The sequence below is a fragment of the Xiphophorus maculatus genome, chromosome 6, assembly GCF_002775205.1.
Source record: "Xiphophorus maculatus strain JP 163 A chromosome 6, X_maculatus-5.0-male, whole genome shotgun sequence".
In the NCBI taxonomy this organism is placed as follows: domain Eukaryota; kingdom Metazoa; phylum Chordata; class Actinopteri; order Cyprinodontiformes; family Poeciliidae; genus Xiphophorus; species Xiphophorus maculatus.
Window position 1 is genome coordinate 8,972,549 of NC_036448.1, and position 22,851 is coordinate 8,995,399.

Below are 22,851 nucleotides of genomic sequence, written 5' to 3' on the forward strand. Positions count from 1 at the left end.
CATTTGGCAAAAAAGCTCTCTGAAACTCAAGGCTGAGTCAACCTAGTTCACACAAAGTTTTTGTTTCTTCAAGCATTACGTACTATTTCCATTTGTATTTTAACCTTTGAGGCACACAAGTATTCACACCCCTTGAACTTTTTCAAATGCCATGCTGGGGAAAGCTGGTCATAGTTGCCCCTGGCCCCCAGCCCCATTCACCCACCTTCTTCAGATTAAGCAAAATTGTGTCAAACAGTTTTGCTGAGTTTGTGCAGCAACATTTTTTGTTTGCGCCGCCATTTCTTAAAGAAATTGATAAATGTTTCCAGAGGTCGTCAAAGGTCCACATTTACAAAATCAAACCATTTTGGTGTCAACAGACTGTGGGAAGCACAATAAGACATTTCTGAAAACAAAATTGTCTAAGGCTAAAAAGACATCAGTCCAATCAGATATTCAGCAAGATAGCGACTCTAAACCTATGGCCAGATCCACACAGCATGGTTTAGATCAGAATATCCTCATGTGGCCCAGTCAAAGTCCAGACTTGAAAATCTCTGAAGAGACTTGAAAATGATAATGTTCACAGATCATCTCTGTTCAGTCTGAGAAAATGCCAAACATTTCATTGTTTTTATTTATTTGTTGCTGCTGTGGAACCAAATCTGAAGATAGCTTGGTATAATCGAAAAGCTGTTTGAAGGAGCTCGTGTGTTTTCCAGCCACGTTGTCCTATTTTACAGTGCAATCAAGTAACTATGTTACCTTCAGTTGTTGTAAAAATGCTGTATATGTGTAAAATTTATTGAATTTGGGCCTCTGTCCCTTTAAAAAAAACTCTTGCTCTTTCTGAGACTTCGTCCTCAAGAAGTCATAACAACGTCGCTCCTCTATTAACCCTTTAACAACGTTTTCACCAGTGTCGCATTGAGAAGTAGCTCCTACAATGAGCTCAGCAGATGCGCAGTTCCTCCACCTGTTTGCTAATTGATGCTGGCTAGTCTGAAGGAGCTGACAGGGTACGGGCTGCTCTGTTGCTCTGTGAGGCGGAAGCTTGGAAACTGGAGCTTTGTGCCTGGTCTCATCAAGCAACAGCTGACTGGTTGCTATGGAGTTTAAAGAATCAAGGCGACAGTCCAAGTATGTGTTGGATGAGGGAACAACATTATAACATGATTTAAAGCTAAAAAAAAAAAAAAAAAAGTCAAATTTAGATATTACTGCCCCTTTAGCCTTTTTGCTCTCTGGGCCAGATGGTTACGACCTTCGCATACATAATTAGCAAAAGTCAAGCTAAATGAAAGTTCAGCTGTTAAACTGTTCATTCGTCTGTGCAAATTCGCCAAATTTCCCAACGCAAACAGGAATACCTCCCACTATGTGCACAATCATTCAAAGACATGGTGGGGGGAGAGAACTGGTGCACCTACGAATGTATAAACATGATGAGAAGGCTCATGGTCGGGCTGTAAGTGTTTACTCCGGCTGTAAACTCCCCTTACTCTGCCTACTAATCACAAACAGGCGTCCAGACCCTCCGGCATTCATGCGCATGTGTGTCTTTATGAGTATTGAGGGCGTTCAGTCTGTTCTCTATCCTGTTCTATACGACTTCGATCCCTCCACATGTTTGGGATTAAATCATAATAACAACAATAACAACAACAATAAGTCCATCCTAAGCATTCTGCATCTGTCCCCCAGGCTGGTCATGTGTCCACGCCGTCTGATGCCAAACGGGCATCGTAACCCGGTTTGAAGTCAAATCCGCCCACGAGCGCAGACTGCAGCGAGCGAGCGGCCCTTTAGGCGACGTTGATCTTTATCTTTAACTGACCATTGACGGTCCGCGTCCGCGCGTGCACGCGGGCTCCGACGGAGCCAGGGCGCCCCCGCGCGGACAGCGGCGCACACCGTCGTGTGTCGCGCGCGCTCCTCGGAGGAGGGATCGGGACTTTTTTTTTTTTTTCTGGCTGGGGCTGGGACCTGGACGGCAGGGCGAAAGGACGGCTCTCTGCTGCGGGAAGTAAGCGCACATCTCCGAGCTTTTCTTTCCCGCGTTGTCCTCCAGAATTCCTCCCCTTTTGGTTTTCCCTCCATCAGCTTTTCCCTTCTGTGGAGATGAGGACATAACCAGCTTTGTGGGCCCCCACTGCGTAAAAGTTTGAAGTGCCCAACAGTCCAGGTAAGCTGCGCTCTTTTACGCACAACAAGCCCTCCAGATGGTGGTTGTCCTTACTCTTGCTGTATCTGAACTAATGTATATCTCATCTTCTTTTAATGAAATGTAACCCAAAACTTATGCTTGATTAAAGTTTGATCTGAGCATCCGCGGCCTCTGAAAACTTCCAAACTTTCTTGAAGCTCAGTGTCACGCTAGTTTGCATATTTGTTTTTGCGTGATTTTCGCTTGCGCAGTGAGGTGACTGGATTAGGCTCCTTGGAGAAGAGGGAAAACATTTGCAGGAGCGACTCCTCTCCACTGCGTGGTTTTCTGTCCGCGCGAGGGCGCCACAGCAATGCGCGTGGCCCCCCTAATCCGTTAGTCGACAGTTAAAACACAGTTAAAGGAGAGCTAAGAATGATGAGTAAGAAAACGTCCTTTGGAAAACGTGTCTAAAGTGATTATTTCTTTCCATGTGGGCTCAAATGTTTAGGATTAGTTGTTAGGTTGTTTAATTGCAGATCCTCGAAGCCGGGTAGATAATTATCCTGTGTTTTCTCCCTCTAAAGTGGCAGACATTTTGTTTTTCGTGAGGGTTTTGAGGTTTTTGTAAATTGCATAAACTCAGTGACTGTCACTTACTTGCTGTAAGTTGCTCAGATTCGTGTATAGTGACAAATAACAGGGACACGGGAGGATAATTGTTTACATGTTATTTCTGCTCCCCATCTAGAGAGCAGCATTTAGTTTGGGCTTTTTGTGGCGTTAAAGGACACTGCATGCGACGTTTCAACCTTTGGGTCACAGATGGTTCAGGATTTGGTAGGAAGCTAAGATACAAACACCTAAAGACACATCCGTTCACTCTTTCAACCGATACAGACTTTATCCAAGTCCAGCTGTCCAGGAAACAACCATCTTTCCAAAGTGAATCATTGTGTGGCTGCACCGCCAAGCTAACCAATTTGTAGTTTGTGCTCATTTGATTTTGTGTGATTATCTGTGCAACAAGGCGATATTTCTTACATCTACTGCAGGGGTGTCCAAAGTGCGGCCTGGGGGCCATTTTCGGCCCTCTGTGGGATTTTACTCGAGACGAGCAAATCTGACCTGCAGTTATAGGTGGTTGATGCAGATGGACATTTTTTAGGGCGACATTTTTCCTTTCATTTTAATTTTGAGGCAACTAGGATCAAAAACAGCCAGCCTACTTTTTCCCAAAAGTAAATTTTACTTCTTTTCAAATTAAGAAAACAATCAACCTGCCAAAAATGTTAAACTGTGGACGTTTTTTTATGTTTTATATCTGCAATGATTCACAGATGAATTTTCTACAAAATCCAACTATTTTCTTCTTTTTGATAAAACCGAAAGATTTTAGATTATTACCAAGCAGATAAGTACAAAAGGTTAGTTCTAAAAATCTTATGCAATATTTACAATCTTTAAGGCCCCAAGCGCCTTCAATTTAACGACTTTGGCCCTCATGGCAAAACGTTTGGACAGAAAACTTTTTGTTAATGGTCCAAACTGTTTTCCCCAGAGGCAGTGGAGGTTCCTTCAAGATTGTCACCTGGGAGAATAAAACTAACATCTAATCCAATGCAGGGCTCACGTTCCTCAGAGAAGGTCAGAGTTCATGATCCATGGTAGAGTTCCAAGAGCAAAACCACTTTTGTTTTTTGGCCACATTTGCCACAAACCTCTCGATGATCCTCAAGACATTTGTGGAAAATATTCTGACGACTGATGAGAAAAAAAAAAAACTGGACCCTTTTGGAAACTGTGTTCGGTTACATCTGTTCTAAAACGTATACAGAATTTCAGAATAAGGTCGTACCTACAGTCAAAACATGGTGACGGCAGTGTGATGGTCTGGTGCTCATTTGCTGCTTCTGGACCTGGATTACTGAGTTACTTCATGTAATTGTTGGAACTATGGATTGTACATGAATACCTTGATCAGACTCATGGTATTCATGAGTTAACAGTAAACCAAGCAACCCTATGTCCACCTCTGATTGGCTGAACAAAAGCAAAAATGAAGGTTTGAGTGGTCTTGCTGCTGCTGCACGGCCCACATTCCTTCCAAGCTCATCCCAATTGGGAATATTAAAACCATTCTACATAGAAGAGTGGCCTAAAATTTGTCCAGTGCATGAAAAACTAGTTGCTCGTTAGCACAACGCTACGTTTTGTTTAGCTACTTTCCTTTTAATAAATAAAATAATTTAAAAACTGCCTTTTTATATTTACTCCGGTTGTCTTTGTCTCATATTCCAATTAGTTTGATGATGTGAAATATTAAGAGTGGGGGGAATAAAAGTACAGATAGAATAAGTCTGTGGAGGGATAAATATTTTTTTTATATTACGGCTCTTTCTATCTATACAAACTGTGTTTAAAGGAATTTGTGATCAGGGTATACTCATCCAGTCCAGTGCGTGAGTCCGCTTTAGTTTTGTGCTTCTTCTCCTGGCTGCCTCAATGTAAAGCCAGGGTTCTGCAGGTTTCACCAACTCAAATTTAAGACTTTTTAAGACCACTATGAATGAAATTTAAGACCTGTATCTCCACAGAAATGAGCGAACTTCGCCGAGCCAACTGGCAATAGATTTGCATTTGCCCTTTTTGGCTACAGACACAAGGAAGCCAGCTAGCTAGATAGCTAGCAAGGCTATGTTAGCAGTGGATTATCGATAGCCTCGAGTCAAAGAATACAATGAAGATGTCTTCATGCGACTCAAACTTTTCCCAGACAGAAACGTCCCATGAGAAAAAAAATGAATATAGAATAGCTATATGAAGTTAAATAGTTTTGCCACGATGAAACTTAAAACCTGTGAATAACGTATTTAAGGCCAGCTTATTTGTTTTTCAAAATCAGATTGCTTTTATTGTTGTATAGAAGCTTAACAAAATGTATTTCAGTACAACCCATCCAAAGAAAAACAAACAAAGATAAGGAAGACAGGTGACAAGGGCTGCAGTGAGGGAGGCGCTTAAAAAAATGAATTTAAGGCATTTTAAGGCTTTACTTTTAGATACATGGATTTAAGACTTTAGAATGTTCTGAAATGTCCCTGATGTAAAAAAAAAAAAAAATGTCTCCAAATATATTGTAAATGTTTGAGTGATTTTAAAAATCTCAAAAACATCCAGCACACATTTTACCGGGTTACAGATTTTAGAGATTCATGGTCTTCCTTAAGAGAAATCCATGAAATAGATTTGGCAGAAACAAATTACATGCCAACTTCAATGTGTACTGACTGGATATGCAGATAAGTAATACAAACTCTTTCTTTCAGCACTTGAGTGTTCCCCCCAGTGTTTCCCAAGCCTGCTCCTCAAGGCATGTTGCCCTTAATGTTTTAGGCGTTTCCTTGATTCAGCACACGTGATTTCAATTGATGGCTGGTGAACAGGTTTTTACTGAACTACAATAATCTGAATCAGGTGCATTAGAGGAGGGATACATCTACAGTAAAGCGTGCAGAGCAGTGTGCCTTGAGGACCAGGGTTGGGAAAACGCTGTCCAAGACCGTAACGTACAGGTTAATCTGACTGTGACAGTGATGACATCCCCTAGGGGGCAGCAGACTTTAACTGACTAAAAACTAATTATGAGGCTGTTGGCTGCACACATGATCAAATTCATCAAAAATATGTAGCTGTAATTTTGTGTAAACAGCCTGAAAATAATATTTTCCTAAGCTGAAAGCAGGATGGCTGAGTGGATTTCTACAGTTTATAGCTGGAGTTTGGTAGTTGCTTCTCATTTTAGGCTTTAATTTAAACTCTGTTTTACTGGTGTGCAATGAAGTCATTAATATAACTAATTGTGTGACAGCCATTTTGTTCTCTCTGCCATTGTTTGCTGGATTTTTAATCTGAAACAGTTGACTCAGAGACTAGATGAAATCCTGTTCAGAATGTTATAGACAACAAACTAACGCTCCATGACTGAAACAAAGCAAGTTTCATTTGTATTTTAGCAGTTTGATCCTAACACTTTACATTTTAACAATCTGCCAGCCTGGATAGAGCAGCAACGTTTGTGTCAACTCATGTGTGCCTCGTTTCTTTTTTTCTTTCTTTCCTTCTTCTACGTTTTAGACAGCAGGACAAGAAGAAGAAGAAGAAGAAGATGCTGGCGTTCGAGACCGTCGTGCTCTGCCTTCTCCTCGGAGCCCTGACTCACGCCGAGAAAGTAGACTGCAACCGTGAGTGCCACCATCTCCGCGGCAGCAGCAACAGTGCAACACCAAGCACGTTTTAACCACATCCGCTGGTGTGTTTCTTTCAGAGAGGAGAGCATCTAGTCAGGTCGCAGATGAATGTCCCATACACCTGTACTTCACCATAGACACATCTGAGACCATCGCGCTGCAGGAGTCGCCCCCTGGCGCGCTGGTGAAAAGCATCCGGGTGCGTCTTTTATCCACTTGTCTTATAGAGCGACTGAGAGGGCACGGTTCTGATGGTTAATAAAGTTTAGTCACAGATATAAAACATAGGAAGATGTTGCTGCTGTGGACGCAGCACAGTTTAATATACTGCTTTATGCATAAGCTAATCCAGACTGTTATGTAGCTCAAACGGGGAGTTGGATCTTTGTGCAGAAATGTGGCATATTGATCATAGAATAGAATAGAATAGAATTCAACTTTATTGTCATTGCACTGTCACAAGTACAAGCAACGAGATGTAGTTTGCATCTATCCAGAAGTGCTCTACGAGATATAAATATTTATTTACAGATGTACAAGACTATGTATGTATGAACTATAAGGGGTTATAGCAAAGAGATATACTGTAGATATTGTGTATAAATATAAATATGGGAGCTGTATGCACAGATTATACAGAATATACAGATTATACAAGAGATAGAGATAACAAGGTTGCCATGGTAAATATTTGATTAGTAATTTGTGCTAATTTGTTGTCAAAATGATCTTAACTTTTTTTCTGCTGAAGAATTAATTAGACCTGGCATTGAAAAATGATGGGCATTATTAGATAAATGAACACGGAATGTCATCTATGAAACACACAGAGGTCAAACTCCCTCAGCAGTTCTTCAAAACGGCAAAGACAAGAAAACATGCCGTTCCTTAAAAAAAAAAAAAACGAACTGAAAATTCAAACTTGTCCATGTTTTCAGTCAGTGAAATGAAAAATCGTTTTCAAAAAATCTAAACTGTGACAAACAATCCTGAATGAGGAGCCAATTTTGCCATCAGGGAAAGTTAAGCAGGACCGTAAGGAAGGGAAAAAACTTCCCAAAACTGCCTTTCAGAGTGAAATTATGCAGCTGCAGTCCAAATTAATTTGAAGGCTTTTGATACGTCCTGCAGCAGTGAATGTGCTGCATAGGAGAAAAACGACATATAAAATTATAATACTGTAGAAAAGCATTAAGATACTATTGGATATTGACGTGGAATGAAATTAGATCCACAAAATAAGACTGATTTTATTTTATTGTGAATCAAATGATGTAATGCCTTCTTAGTTTAAATCACAAATAAAAGCTAAGTCAGTGAGAAAATTTAACTGCGATTTCAAAATCCTCATCAGAAGCAGTCGTGGTGATTTGATAAGTTGTTGAGAATCGGAATAAATTAAGTTGAGGAAATAAATTTTAAAAATGACAAAAATTGTTCGCAGGCTTTTTCTACTGTACCAGTGAGCAGTGCTGTCGACTCAAATCAAACGTGGATGTTTGGAAGCCAAATTCTTGTTTGCGTCCTTATCTCTAAGTAATTTCATCTTTTCATTCGTCTTTACAAAATCACAACTTTTAGTATCCTTGTTGATAAAGTGAAAGCCTCAGAGTAAATTCATCTTCCAGATGCAGTCCCGCACACTAAATATTGTCTCCAGATTTCTTAACAGTGAGTAATAAAGGTTTGTTTGACCTCTGTGTCCGTCCTCCTCACAGCTGGCATTCCACGTTGTTCGCCCGTTTTGCGATCTTTTTATGTATTACTCTCTCAGCAGACACAGCCGTGTGAACGTCATCAGACATACTTGACAGGCATTTTGAAGGCAGGGTTAGGAAATAGGACAGATTTTCCAGTATAAATGTACAGTATGTTGAAAAATAGACGCTGGAAAATGCCATCATGCCACAGTTGGTAGCATTGTTAGCTCGCAGCTTAATAATAGTTAACTAATTAATGATACACTTTCAGATTTCTGTTTTCAAGTGAGTAAATCCCCAACTGTTACATGTGAGTTTTCTGCTATATTGAACGCACTTGTTCCCAAAAGCAAGAAACTAAAATCCACATCGAGGCGGATCCTCGAAAGCCGCAGAAGTCGTGTTATGCGTTTCATTTTCACCCACTTTCTATGAGGCATGAAAAGAAACATTGTTTACTCTTTTCACCCTGTACTGCAGCATGATGTTCTGTCGCTCCTTCTCCGTAGTTGTTCACGGAGCAGTTTGTGCAGCGATTGAAAAATGAAGAGATCCGGGGCGGTGTTCGAATCAATTGGAGTATCGGTGGACTGCACTTCTCCCAGACTCAGGAGATTTTCAGCCCCATCCAAGGAAAGGACGGGTTCCTCTCCGTAAGACCCACATGCACACGAACTCACACAGGCCTGTTCCACAAGTCTCCATTCACATTTGTTTAAACGTTAGAAAGACATGTTGTGTTAATGTGGCCTATTGACTGCATCCATGTTGAAACTTCACGTAAACACAGATGTTGCTGATGTCAACATTAAAAGTTATCTCTAGCTGCTGTATGTCAATGCAGCAGTTTGCTTGTCGTGTGTTTTAAGTTTGAATATTTATGGTCACAAACGATAAATAATTTTGTTCATTAGCTTCGAGCCCTCTCGGACCTTATGTTCACATTCACGTTTGGGTGGTAAACACCTAAACATGATTTACATTTGTTTGATGTTCCATGTTCCAAAAGGCTCAAAGTTCTCAAACATCTGCACCGAGGTCAGGAACTTTTGAACATATTTGCGCACTACACTTACAACAACCTACAATTATATATACAGCTGGTGATTTAGAGCCAAACTCAGGAAAGGCTTCCTTTCACAAATCTGTGTATGGCCTAGCCAGGTTCTCCCTCGCGAAAGGTATTTTATTGTTTTTAAGCACTTTGTTGTTTAAGTAAAGGTTAAATAATAGTAATGCGAATAATTATTCACTGGTGGCTGTTAGGGCTGCGTGACATTAGAAAATGTAGCGATAATATTGGTAAATATTGCAGTGATCAAATTAATTGTTTGTGCTTCCGTCACTTTGTGACCTTTGGCATTTTGGGCACTAACACTGGTGCCCAGTGTGTGCATCTATTGCCATATTGTTCAACTAGCTAAATACTACATTATAATACATGTAAAATTTGAGTTTGGGATATATTAGCCAACAATTATTACAGTTCCAAGCAGTCCTGTGCTTTATGAAATTTGCACGCACTGGTATTGTGATGACGTGATATTTGCGATATATTGTGCAGCCTTAGAGATTGCATGTTTGAAAGACAGCTTTATTGTTGAGGCTTCCTTGATTGTGTTTAAAAAAGATATTTGAGATGAGTAGCATTAGCAGGAATGGAGGTTGTTGGAGTACGTTGAACTTATTATCATGTTCAATGAGATGATTTAATGACTTCAGATGGACATGCTCAGCAGCAACAACTGAATAGTTTATGCTAACCGACCCAAAGTGGCATAATCTTTCACATCCAGCTGATATAACCCAGGATGAACCCCTGCTGTCATCCTGTTTACTCCACAGTCTGACCCTTTCTACAGGAATGTTGCATTTAAAGCTAAGATTTTTAATTATTAGCTAATTTTAGTGAACCTGTGGACATTTTAACCCCAGTTTCCTGTTCTTAGCTGACAGGAAGGTCTCCTTTCAAGGCTTTCCGTTGCCATGCCTTTCCGCTTCAAGGTTCAATGTGTTTTGCATTCTGAATTGGTAGTGAAAACTTCTTAGCTATAATGATTGGCTATTTAAGCTCATTTTGAGCTCCAATCATTTGAAATCAGTCTGCCCATCCTTCTGCACCTCTGATATTTTCCTTTGCTTGTTCCATTCTCTGTCAACACGAAAATCCCAGTCGATTAGTAGTTTCTGAAATACTCATGGCACAACCTGTCTTGCACCAAGTATAACACTGAAAGTAGTTTTTAATAATGTTTTTCCACTTTGTGAGGATCCGCTTGTTTGTCTTACCAGGATCTCGTGAAAATTGAGAATTACCTTGGAGGAGGCACCTACATCGACTGCGCTCTCAAAAGAATGACCGAGGAGATGATGCGTGGATCCTCATCAAACGTCACACCCCTCCGGTTCGCCGTGGTCATCACTGACGGCCACGTGACCAGAAGCACGTGTCAAGGCATCAAGGTGAGGGCGGAAGAAGCGCGTGATAAGGGCATCAGGGTGTTTGCCGTGGCGTCATCGAATAAAATCGAGGAGACGGGACTGAAAGAGATTGCCAACTCCCCGGCGTCGGTCTTCAGGAGAGACTTTTTGGCTGTGAACCTTACCCAGGGCAGACCTATCATACATACCCCAACGATGGACCGCATTATCAAGACAATGGTAAAGCTCAAACATACGTAACACACAAACGTAATTGTTTGTAACTCTTGGGCTTACATTTTCTTCTTTTTCTTTACAGAGACATATGGCGTTCGTAGACGTAAGACTGGACTGTTACTAGTACTATCTTTGAAATATCTAAAGTAGACAGTTATGTCCTTACTCACCGCTTTATTTTTGCATCATTAGTGTTATAATGTATCCTGCCTGGAGACAGAAGGGCAAGCTGGTCCAAAAGGCAACAGAGGACAGAAAGTGAGTTTTCCATATACACACTCATGATCTCGGCATATTTCAGCCGCTTTCCTTCGCTAATCACGTTGGACCTTGTTGACCAGGGAGCTAAAGGAGACAATGGTGAAGCAGGACAAAAAGGCGAAAGAGGTCGCCCAGGAGACCCCGGCATTGAAGGTCCCATCGGTCAGCCTGGTACTAAGGTGGGAGGGTCTCACCAACTGGATTTTAACTGAGCTTTGACTAGTACTAAAATTTTATGAAGTGGTTTTACTTTTTCTTCTCTTCATAGGGTGAATCTGGTCCAAAAGGCGAGAAGGTGAGACTTCAACTTGGTTTTGTTGGGATTCAAAAGATCCTCTTGCTCTGATAAAGATTTTCAGGATTCAGTCTGTTGATGCTGATGACATTTAAGGTTTGGCAATAATAATTATTGGTAACCATTTTTTTTAAAAATCTGTCTCAATACAGGGAGAGATTGGAACTCAGGGCAAAAAGGTAAGTTTTGCTGATGATTTTAAACTCGTTACCTATTGGTACTGGTTTTCAACCAGTCTCAATTTCTCTAACTGGGTCTGTTTATTGCCAATAGGGTGTGGCTGGTATTGCAGGACGTAACGGAACCGATGGACAAAAGGCAAAGCTTTTATCATACGGCTTGTCATCTTTTAAAACTACCTCTAGAGTTCTTTGGTGACACACATATTTCGCAACCTTTTCCTACTTTCAGGGCAAAATTGGACGGATTGGTGCCCCGGGTTGTAAAGGAGACCCAGGCGACAGAGTATGACATTTTTCATCATCTAAGATCAATTTGAGCATCTTTATAGTAAAATTATGATCAGAATCAAATGGTTTCCAGGGTCCCGATGGTCATCCAGGAGATGTCGGCGAACGTGGTCCTCCAGGAACTGATGGGGAGAAGGTAACACATTTGGTTGTAAAAAAAAACAATAAAAAACTTTACCTCTCACTCTTGCAGGTCACTGTTAAAAACTGCCTCATTGTTTCCAGGGTGACCCTGGGCGCCCAGGAAGAGCTGGTCCCCCTGGCCAGTCTGGAGAAGGTGGACCAGAGGTAAACCAGAGAAGTACAGAGAAAGCAGATGTTTTCTGTTGCAACTAATAGCTTAAACTCTGATGTTTCATTTGCAGGGAGAAAGAGGAAGTAATGGATCACCTGGCCTTCCTGGAACTAAAGGAACCCCTGTAAGATGATTAGGACAGATGAGTCAATTCAAACCCAATTTGTCCAACACAATGAATGGTTGATCTGTATATGTTTTGTTTTCTAGGGACTCCCTGGAAGTCCTGGGAAACGAGGCGAGGAAGTAAGAGCATCCAGAATATTCTGATATTTTTGCGCATGTTCTGTCTTTGGAAAGCCTGATGGCCTTTCTTGGCTTTTGTTGTTTGTTTTTTTTTAGGGAAGAAGAGGAGACTATGGGCCCAAAGGCGAACCTGGACTAGATGGTACCAAGGGAGATAAGGTAGGTGTTCATGTGGCCATTTGTAAGAACTTTCTACAGAGTTTCTAAAGATTTTTGTAGAACTTTCCTCCCATATTGCAGCATCCAGATGAAGACCGATGTGATATCATTTCAGGGTGAAATGGGACCAGAGGGCTTGAGAGGAGTCCCCGGAGAATCAGGAAGCAAAGGTGCAAAGGTAGAAAGACCCATTTTATTAGATGAAGCATTGCCTGGTCAACGGTATATCCTCATTAATATACTTCAACTTTCAATGTAACTTCCATTGTGTTTTATCTAAACAGGGAGACACTGGCTTGCCAGGACCTAGAGGACCACCAGGAACTTCAGGGGAGCCTGGAAGAAACGTAGGTTAAAAGTCGCATTGACGAATCATCGCAAGAAATCCCGAGATGCCTTTTGACGCTGTTTGAACTTTAGGGCACCAGAGGAGACCCTGGTGATATGGGACCGAGAGGAGAGCCTGGGCAGCCTGGACCAAAGGTTACCAGCAGTAGATTTGTCTTCGTTCACAGTGATGTCATTCTCAGTTTACTTCATACGTGTTTTTACTTTCTTGGCAGGGAGATACTGGAAGACCTGGCTTTAGCTATCCTGGACCAAGAGGAGATCCAGTACGAGACATAGGCACTCAGAGATCTTCAGCCTTCCCTTTGTTGTCTGGTTGGTTCAGTTGACATGGATTGTCTCTGTTCATTTGTAGGGTGAAAGAGGGGACCCAGGCAAGCGTGGGCCCCCTGGCAGCAGAGGAGACTGTGGTCAAAAGGGAGAACCTGGAAATAAAGGAACTCCAGGAGAGTCGGTAAGTAGCTTCAAAGATGCAATTATAGATAATGTTGTACTTAACATCTCAGCTAAGTGAGTCCTCTGCCTTCATCAGGGTGAACCAGGGCCCACAGGGGAACCAGGGCCAAGAGGACCAAGAGGAGGTCCTGGTCGTGATGTAAGTCAACAAATAAAGTTAGGCACCTACAGTGGTATTCTTAACAAAACAGATTCCAAAGATAAATTTAAGTTGTCTTCCTCAACAGGGAGATCCAGGTCCAGAGGGAGATCCCGGGCTTAGTGTGAGAACACATCTAATCACAGTTTTATCAATGAATGAAACGCAAACTGAGCGGTTTTAAAAGTCATGATTGTATTTTCGCCTGCAGGAATGTGATGTCATGAACTACATCAGAGAGACGTGTGGCTGCTGTGGTGAGTTTAGTGACAAGGGTAGAAGCATCTAAAACCTCTGTTTTACGTATATTACTTATTGGTTGCGTTGTTTTTTAAATCTCCAGACTGCGAGAAACGCTGCGGAGCCGTGGACATTGTCTTTGTTATTGACAGCTCGGAGTCTGTGGGACTCTCCAACTTCACCTTGGAAAAGAACTTTGTCATCAACACCATCAACAGGCTGGGATCTTTCGCCACAGACCCGCAGTCTGAAACAGGTTCAAATGTCAAAGTGCAATGCCAAAACTTCCAAAAGTGATTGTGAATTGAAGCACTCTAACAAGAAGGTCCCCTATTTTCACAGGCACAAGGGTTGGTGTGGTACAGTACAGCCACAACGGGACCTTCCAAGCAATCCATCTCAATGACAGCAACATCAACTCTTTGACGGCGTTTAAGGTTTCACCGACACTGGAACAGAATAAACACTGACATACATTACAGAGAAGTTTATATTTAGCGTATAGAACAGATGGCTCTTCCATTCTGATGGCCATATGTTTGATTATTTAAAGCTGATCAGGTCTATTGTCACATGTAGCTGAAGGAAGTTCAACAGAGATCAGATCTGACACCAGATTCATGTATCTCTCTACTTTGTCTTCAAGGACGCCATGCGTTGCTTTTCTGCTTTCGTGTTACTTATTCTTGATGTATTACTGAAAGCTCCAACAACACTTGAGGAGAAAACATCAACTTCAATTCTCCAACGACTTAGACAATATAATTTAAAGTCTGTTTTTATGGATCTACATCTTAAGAAGGAACAAACTGAGGGTAGGCCATGGATGGATTCTACTGAATTTGGGCTTTTTATTGGACTAAAAACTGCTGAAAAGATTTTCACAAACCATCTAAAATATTACGTAACGTTTGGAGGAGATGTTGTCTTAAGTATCACCCAGTATTCCCAAACATCTGGAACTGGATTCTGCGCATCAAAACCTCTGAGGCCCCTTATGAGGCTGACAGGGATATAAGCACATGTTACTTTACTAAACAGCGTGTAGCTTTTTGTGTCCATTTTTAACAAATCCATTGTCATTGTCCTCTTCCCGCTTCCTGTCCAGGAAGCTGTGAAGCGGTTAGAGTGGATCGCAGGAGGAACCTGGACTCCATCTGCTCTCAAGTTCGCCTACGACCACCTGATCAGGGACAGCCGCCGAGCCAAAGCCAACGTCACGGTTGTCGTGATTACGGATGGACGCTTTGACCCAAGAGACGACGACAGGCTGCTGCCTTATCTGTGCAAGTGCGACTGCTGTTCTGTGTTTTAACATGTGGGGCTGTCACTTTGCATAAAAAGAGTCTTATCGCAGAGCTTGTTTCTGCTTTTGTTTGTATCGATCCGTGTGAGCAGTCACCCGGGTGTCGATGTGAGTGCCATCGGTATCGGAGACATGTTCGAGCAGGTCGAGGAGAACGAGAGTCTGCAGAGCATTGCCTGCCAGAAGGAAGGCAGAGTGATGGGAATGAGACGATTCGCAGACCTGGTGGCAGAGGAATTCATCGACAAGATCGAGACCGTGCTCTGCCCTGGTAAATCACACAGCAGATCAATACTACATGTACTGCATGTCTACTTAGTGGAGAGTTTATAGATTATATTGTCAATGGTAAACTATAAACTGTTTGTTATTAAATTTTTTTCTCAGATCCTGCCATCATATGCCCTGATCTTCCATGTAAATCAGGTAAGACCAGTTTTATTCAATGCTTCTAGGTACGGGGAACCTTGTGTTTTTTTTTTTTTTTCTTTTGTCAGGGTTGGACCAGTATTTCATTTGAAGGCTTGATTCCGGTTTGTTGCGTGGAATGCCAGTGTTTTAAAGATTGATTATGCAGAGCAATATATTACAAGTGTTTAATCGTAATGCATTATGGAAAACTCAATTTCTCAGAAATGTTAAATATTACACATAGCATAGAACTCTTGGCTTACTTAATCATAGGGAAGACTGCTTGTTTTCCTCTCTCCTCAAGGAAGGTAAACCAGAAAAGGCCATTGCTGAAGAGCCTACAGAGTGTTGTATCCAAGTACGGTAATGGAAAGTTAAGTGGAGGGAAAAGGCCTAGTAGAAAAAAAATAGTAAGCCAATAGGGACAATCACAGCCTTTTTGTGTAATATACATGTCATCTAAGAAAAAAGTTTTGCTTTAATTTAATATAAGCCATAATCATCTAAATTAAAACAAAAATATCACTCTGTTGTGTTTAATGAGTTAATATTTGTTAATTCTACGTTTTGAATTAATTTACAGGATTCTAATATGCACCTGCGCATGTGTATAGCTGTGTAGTTTGCCAATATGTCATTAAAGCTGCGGCTCGTAACTGTAATAAAGATATATGTTTTTTACATCTTTCTTAAAACTGTCATCATGTCATGACAGTATAATGTGAGACAGATAATCTGTGCAAAGATCCATCTCCTCCACCTCCTCGCAGTGCAGCTGTTGCTGTCTGAAAAAAATACACAGTTCCCGAATGAAAACAACCAATCAGAGCCAGGATGAAGGCCTTAGAGCAGTCAATCATCCACGTGAACACGCTGATGAATGTGCGAATGGTGGAGAAACAATTTATTGTTACAGAAAAATCGTTTGTCTGCCGTCATCGGTGGCTATGCTAATTAGCCTTAGCATTTGTGACATGCTATGTTGACAAGAAGAAGCTGTAGTGGTAGTAGAGAGCATGGGGAGATATGGGGAGGTGAGCGGCAGGCAAATGGGCATGATTGACAGCGATAAGACCGTCCTCCTGCCTCTGATTCCTTGTTTCTAATTAGCACCGGGAAAAGGCAGAGGAGCTAGATTTTTTTCATAGATTATCTGTTTCATACCGTAATGTCACGACATAGTGACAGTTTCAACAAATATGTAAAAAACATATATTTTTTATAAAAGTTATATACTGCAGCTTTAAGAATTGTAATCTCTTTAGGGTCATTCAGGCCAGCAGAGGGCACTAAACAGTCGCAAAGTTTGTTTATACCTCTGCCTTCTTAGGCCTCAAAAGGCATAGGATGAAATAAAAAGGGTTTATTGTCAGAATTTGAAGGTATTTTATGTTTCTCCACTTTAAAACAGAAAATTGAACTGCTGCAAACTTTTAACTTCTGTTTTTTCAGCGTAACATTTGGAACGATGCTCATGTCTGCTTTCATTGCTCACATTGGTGACTGTTGCATTGTTCAGATGTGATTAACTCGTTGAGCTGTGAGTCATTTTTAGACCAACTCGGTGTGCCTCCAGCGTCATAACTGGCTCTGTTGATGCATTCGTGGGACCCCCGCCCACAATGTTGTTCCACCCACTCGTTGCAGGAGGGGGCGTCACTCTGGGGGAAGCCCCGCCCCCCTGGAAGCCACTGGCCGAAGAAGGCAGCCCCTCTTTAGTCCCCACCTCACTGGAGAGTGTGGCCGGCCTGCTGAGCAACCTGAAGAAGCAGCAGTATGGGGTTGGCATAGCAACCATGGCGTACACAGCCCAGAGAGCCAAACTCTCCCAGGGAGTGGACAGGGAGCAGTGGACCAAGCTGTTCATCGACTCATTTAAATATGTCTATGGCGACCTTATGGGAGACCCCGAGAAAGCCCTGGGGCTTTGTTAGTGCTACAGTGCTAACCATGCTACCTCGCCTCAATGACCTTAACTAATAATAAGCTTGCTAAAATGACTTGATTTGTGTTTAAATCATTTTTTTTATTCTACAGGTGCAATATATGTACAGGCCAGTGAAATGAACTGCATGAAGCTTTGAGAGCAAACTTGTGTGTTTTTGTGCAAATGTGACGAAGGAAAATAATTCAAAATGTAGATTAGGCTCTCTCTCCTACGACGGCGTATTAGGGCCGTTGTAGATGGGGGGGGAAAGACATCAATTTCTAGCAAAAAAAAACAAAACTGTGACATTTTCTAATACTTTTTTTTTTAATCTAAACATTTCCTAAAGTAATTTTTTCCCCCTTTTGATACTCAGAAATTTCCAAGTTGTTTCTAGCAAAATTCTGAGATTAATCTCAAAATGTCTGATTTTTTCAGGGAGTGAGAGGAATTTTTCACGTCAAAATCGGAAATTTAGTCATTTTTTTCTAGAAGTTGTCTGTGTTTTTTACAGCAAATTTTCGACTTTAATCTCAGAACTTTGCACACTTGAGACTAATCTGAAAATTTCTGACTTTTTAGCGAAAATGTCCTCCTCCTCCTTTTTTTCTGTCTACAAAGACACTAATATGCAGTCACAATGCGTTTTTTGTCTCCCAGAGAAACGTGTTCATTTCGTGCACATAATATTTTTGTTTTTTGAGCATATTAGTCGAAAGCTTTTTTGAGTTAAAATGGAAAACAGATGTCATCCATTTGATGGTGTCGACTGTAGAGCCGTTCATGTTACTTTTGCACAGTGGCCCTGTGATGAAGCCTCATTTCCACTGTGAATCATGAGCTTTATGAATCACTCGAAATGTTTCCCTACTTTTTTTTTTTTTTTTTTGCTGTTTTGCACATATCCATAGTTACAGCCTTTACTTTTATTCCCTGTGAGTGTTTTATGGTGGCTACAAGTAATTACACCTGGAAAATATCAGATCTATAAATACATTTCACATTATTTTGTATATGAGTCAGAGGCTTTGTATGTGTATGTTTGGTTGATTTGCTTGGCTCGGACAGAGACGGAAATATTGTACATTATACTCCTGGCTGGTGCATGACTTTTACAGCATGTGGCTTGGTCTATGAAGTTTGATGACTAGAAAGAATTGACCACCTTGTAGCTTTAACCAAGTGTTACTTTACCAGCTCCGTGACTGCACCTATCAGATGTGAACTATGTTGTTTTGAATAAAATGGAATGTAATCAATCTTTATGTATTGGCAAGAAATAAAAAAAAATGGCAGAGCAAACTCAAACGGCACTGTTTTTGTTGAATGTTAATAGCCTTGATCGACGCTGGCATGTAAAGAGTCGTTGCATGTTATTGTATTTTCTCAGCCTCAGCTTTTTGAACATCTGCGCTCCAGCTGTTGCTGACTGAACACTATGCTGTGTGTGTGTGTGGGTCTGTTTCAGAGCCAGCTGTGGCTAGTTGTGTGCAGAGGCCGGTGGACGTGATCTTCATGTTGGACGGTTCGGAGAGGATGGGCCTGGAGAACCACCGCCGGGCCAAAGAGTTCATCGAGAACGTGGCCCGCCGCCTGACCCTGGCCGACGGCCCGACCGATGACACCAGGGCCCGTCTGGCTCTCTTGCAGTTCGGCAGCGCAGGAGACCACAAAGAAGAGTTCCCGCTCACGCATAATCTCACGGTCATCGCGGATTCGCTGGCATCTGTGAACTATTTGGATTCCTCATCCGCTTTGGGCAACGGCATCATCTATGCTGTAAACAATCTGGTGATCAGACAGGTACTGTACGATCTAACAGTAAATTTGGTCTAACAATCAATACTTTTCAGGAGAAATGTCTACCTACTAATGTCCACATTTATTGTCCTTGGTGATTCACTTACATGTTGCTTTCAAAAAAGTCCCCGGTTTCACCTAAGAATAGGGACTCTATGCGTGATTCCACAACATCCCCGTTTGGTCCGCTTTCATCAAACTCTGTTTTGCTTGCCTGGAAACTTTGGTTTGTTTGGGGAGGTGTAAATGCGCAATCCGACTCTGATGTGGATCAGAAAATTGAACTCTGGTCTGCCTACAAACCTGGGTCTCGGTTCGGTTGACCTAAACCAGGGGTGGGCACTCCTGGTCCTCGAGGGCCGGTGTCCTGCAACTCTTAGATGTCTCCCTGGTCCAACACACCTGAATCCAACAGCTGAATCTCCTCCTAAGTGCAGTCAAGTTCTCCAGAGTCCTGTTAACGACCTCATTATTTGACTCAGGTGTGTTGAAGTAGAGATGCATCTAAAAGTTGCAGGACACCGGCCCTCGAGGACCAGGAGTGCCCACCCCTGACCTAAACAGTAGCGTGGTACGAATGTGTGAATGCAAGTGGAACGGAGACCGCTCCAAAAGCAGGAGGAGGATGGTTGCGCAGGGCATTCTGGGTAAAAGCAATCAAAACAAACATGAGAGTCTCGCACTCGTGGAAGAAATGGCTTGTGGCCTTTCATCAAAGACAAACAAGAAATCCTACAACCACTAAAATTTGACTACATTTTTGTTTACGAGCTCAGAAAATGTCCATGTTTTCTGAGATTAATCTCTAAATTTCTTTGTATTTTTTAACAAATTCTTGATTTTCGGATCTCAGAAATTTCCTTGTTTTGTCTAGTAAATTTCTAAGATTAATCTCAAGTTTTTGGTAGAAACCTTCTACCACTGTAGACAGAAAAAAAACTATTTTCTGTCTACAATGGTACTAATAGGCCAAGAAACTTGACTTGGACTTTGAAAAAAAGAATTTGTTTCTGCTACCAGCTAAAGGATCAGGGCCGGCCCAAGGCATAAGCAAACTAAGCAGCCGCTTAGGGCCCTCAGTGGAGCTGATTTTTTTTTTTTTGTAATAATTTCTGTCATTATAATATCAAAAACACACAATTTCATCATGAATAATTTGTTTTTACAGTAATATATATTTGATAATGTATGTAGAAATTATTATTTTATTGAAACAAAGAAGAAAAAAAGCTCTTGGGGGCCCCTGGTGGTCGCAGTAGGTACCGCACGCTTCCCCGGTAACATGAGCTGCTGTCAGAGCGCATCCAAACGTCCAAAGCTTCGGTCAGAAGTTAAATAAGCGAAACAATGTCTCAAAAAAGGACTTATCCTTCAGGGAAGGAGAAAGGAAAGAAGAAGAATAGAAAAAAGCCAAGATAAAGATTTGTTTTAATGTGCCTTGGTAATGTAATGTAATGCAAATGTAAAGCTGCTAATAGAAAATTAGCTTGATAGCGACCTGGAACGGTTGAACGGCCAAACATTTATGCTCGGGTCTTTGTGTTGGTGTGATACTGAGTTTAAACTTTAAATGAGTTGATTCTCATGGTTGGCTCTGTATATTTCTGAGGTATTTTGACTTCAAAACGACGTGTTTGATAACGTTTGATAACAATTAAAACTTCTCAATGTCTGACATTGTCTAGCAAAATGTTTTTACTACATAGCTATAGGCTACATAGCTGCTACATGGATGAGCTGCTCTAGGCTGTAGTTGGGGACATGTTGTTTGCTGCTGAGGATAATCATTTTGTGGCTAAAAACATTATTTTTACATCAACTTCTAAATTTTGTGAAACTTCTGTTAAAATCATTTGAATGCACAGAACAGGCCAGTACCGGTACCGGTCCACATTCCAGGGGAGAAAGACTCACCTGGTATAAATTATATTTTTATCTATTAGAGTAATGCTTAATAGAAATTTATTTAATCAAAGAATGTCATGAATATGTGTGTAGGGCTGCACCGATTGCAGTTTTCTGGCCAGTCCCTGGTTACCGATTTTGGCTGATATGAATTTTTTTGTCTGAAATGTCGCTACATGTAAGAAAGTTGGTGAGTTGGCAACAGTGGGGTGAATGTTGTTAACTGCAAACATCCAGACCTGACCTGGTGGGCCGGTCTGTCAGTCACAGCTCTCACTGCAGAGCAGATGGGCTTCACATCTAAGTATCAGCCAATCACGATCCCCCAAAATTAAGGAAATCGGCGCCCAGAAATCAACTGGTTGATGAATAAGTTGGCCAATAAATGTACCCTATAATGTAAACAGCACTGCCTAAGAGGCAATAAGTTTATAGCAGGTGTGTGAATGATCTAATGATCGGACTGCTGATTGCAGCCAGTCCACATTGTTAGCAGAGATGGAGGGCCCCAAAACCACATTTCGCTTAGGGCCCCATGGAGGCTTGGGCCGGCCCTGTACAGGCTACATGATTTGCTAGCTGGTGAATCCTGTCATTGCTGCAGTAAATTGTCTTCTGTTTGGACCCAACATTTTTACAAATTGTGTGATCCAAGAAAAGAAGTTACATTTATTTTCACCTGTGTTATCCCTTGCGGTATCACTTTCTCTCAAACACCAACCACCCCCCCTTCCGCTTTTGCGTTTGCAGAGTCAACGGCTATCCCGACGCAATGCTGAGGTGGCCTTCGTCTTCATCACGGACGGAATAACCTCCACCGACCAGCTGGACGAGGGCGTGGATGCCATGAAGAGAGCGGAAGGCGTTCCCACGGTGATCGCTTTGGGAAGCGACACCGACGAAGAGGTGCTGCGCAAGGTGTCACTGGGAGACTCGTCTGCCGTCTTTAGGGGCGACGACTTCTCCGTGCTGGGCAAATCTGCTTTCTTTGAGCGCTTCATCCGCTGGATTTGCTAGTGAGGAACTGCAGTGCTCTGCACAATAGAGTTAGACGCCATTGAACGACAGAGGGACCAGCTCCTTCAGTGTACATGTAAAACCCACGCAGAGGCACCAGATGTAACTCTGTGACCATTATCATTCCTGGATAAAAAGCACTGAGGTGGCTCTATATTGTGTTGTGTTCGGGAAGAAAATTTGCTTGCAAAATTGAAAGGAGCCTATTCAGGTCCAACTCTTAACACACTTCCAGAACCAATGTGTCCATTTACATGTCTTGTCAGCACTGCTACAGTAGGTGTGCCACAGGAGAAATTTGTGATTATTGAGTAGTAACCAAGCACACTATAGGTTTTACACAGTTTTCTTTTTTCTTTTTGGTTTTGTTTTGTTTTTTTTGTATAATATTCAGCTTACAGGAACAAACTCTTATCTGTCATTTTCTCTTTGACCCGAACTTACACACACTATTTCTTTAAAAGGTTAGTATTTACATTAATGGTGCTATCTGGGATGTTCTGAAAACATTGTCTTTAATTCACATTGTACTGTTATTTGTATCATTTATTCTGGAGATAAAGAACAACAAAACAAAAAAAAAAAAACACTAAATGTTGCTCTGACTAAGAAATGTTCCAGATGAATGCCAAGCAGGTACAGACCGAGAAACAATAACATCTGTCTGCAGAAAGTTCAAATAAAGACCAAAGTGTGACCCCAACGCTGTGTTTTGTATTTGTAACATCATTATAATGTGTGATTTCACCATCGTTCCATTTCGTATTTCAGCCTGCCGAAGTGGTTCAGCGTATAAAAAACTTAACAGCTTTAAAGTACTACAATAATCAGCTGGTCAAA

General features: G+C 41.6%; 1 protein-coding gene across 3 annotated transcripts; it reads left to right on the plus strand.

Moving 5' to 3' along the window:
* The first annotated feature begins 1,934 nt into the window (after window positions 1–1,934).
* On the plus strand, window positions 1,935–22,714 carry col6a2 (collagen type VI alpha 2 chain). Of its 3 annotated transcripts, XM_023335572.1 has the most exons (33): window positions 1,935–2,008; window positions 2,086–2,167; window positions 6,266–6,372; window positions 6,456–6,577; window positions 8,588–8,731; window positions 10,371–10,739; window positions 10,819–10,839; window positions 10,929–10,994; window positions 11,078–11,176; window positions 11,266–11,292; window positions 11,445–11,471; window positions 11,566–11,610; window positions 11,704–11,757; window positions 11,836–11,898; window positions 11,988–12,050; window positions 12,128–12,181; window positions 12,268–12,303; window positions 12,400–12,462; window positions 12,578–12,640; window positions 12,747–12,809; window positions 12,883–12,945; window positions 13,026–13,076; window positions 13,166–13,264; window positions 13,343–13,405; window positions 13,494–13,529; window positions 13,617–13,662; window positions 13,749–13,901; window positions 13,988–14,082; window positions 14,754–14,935; window positions 15,044–15,222; window positions 15,339–15,377; window positions 18,758–19,092; window positions 21,745–22,714. In XM_023335572.1, exons 3-33 carry the CDS (start codon window positions 6,297–6,299, stop codon window positions 22,009–22,011), a joined length of 3,063 nt encoding a protein of 1,020 aa, XP_023191340.1. In that variant the 5' UTR covers window positions 1,935–2,008; window positions 2,086–2,167; window positions 6,266–6,296; the 3' UTR covers window positions 22,012–22,714. The 3 variants fall into 3 exon arrangements, with proteins under 3 accessions (XP_023191340.1, XP_023191341.1, XP_023191339.1); XM_023335571.1 differs by having other exon boundaries at window positions 1,940–2,167; XM_023335573.1 differs by lacking the exons at window positions 18,758–19,092; window positions 21,745–22,714 and adding an exon at window positions 17,010–17,619 and having other exon boundaries at window positions 1,938–2,167.
* The last annotated feature ends 137 nt before the right edge of the window (window positions 22,715–22,851 follow it).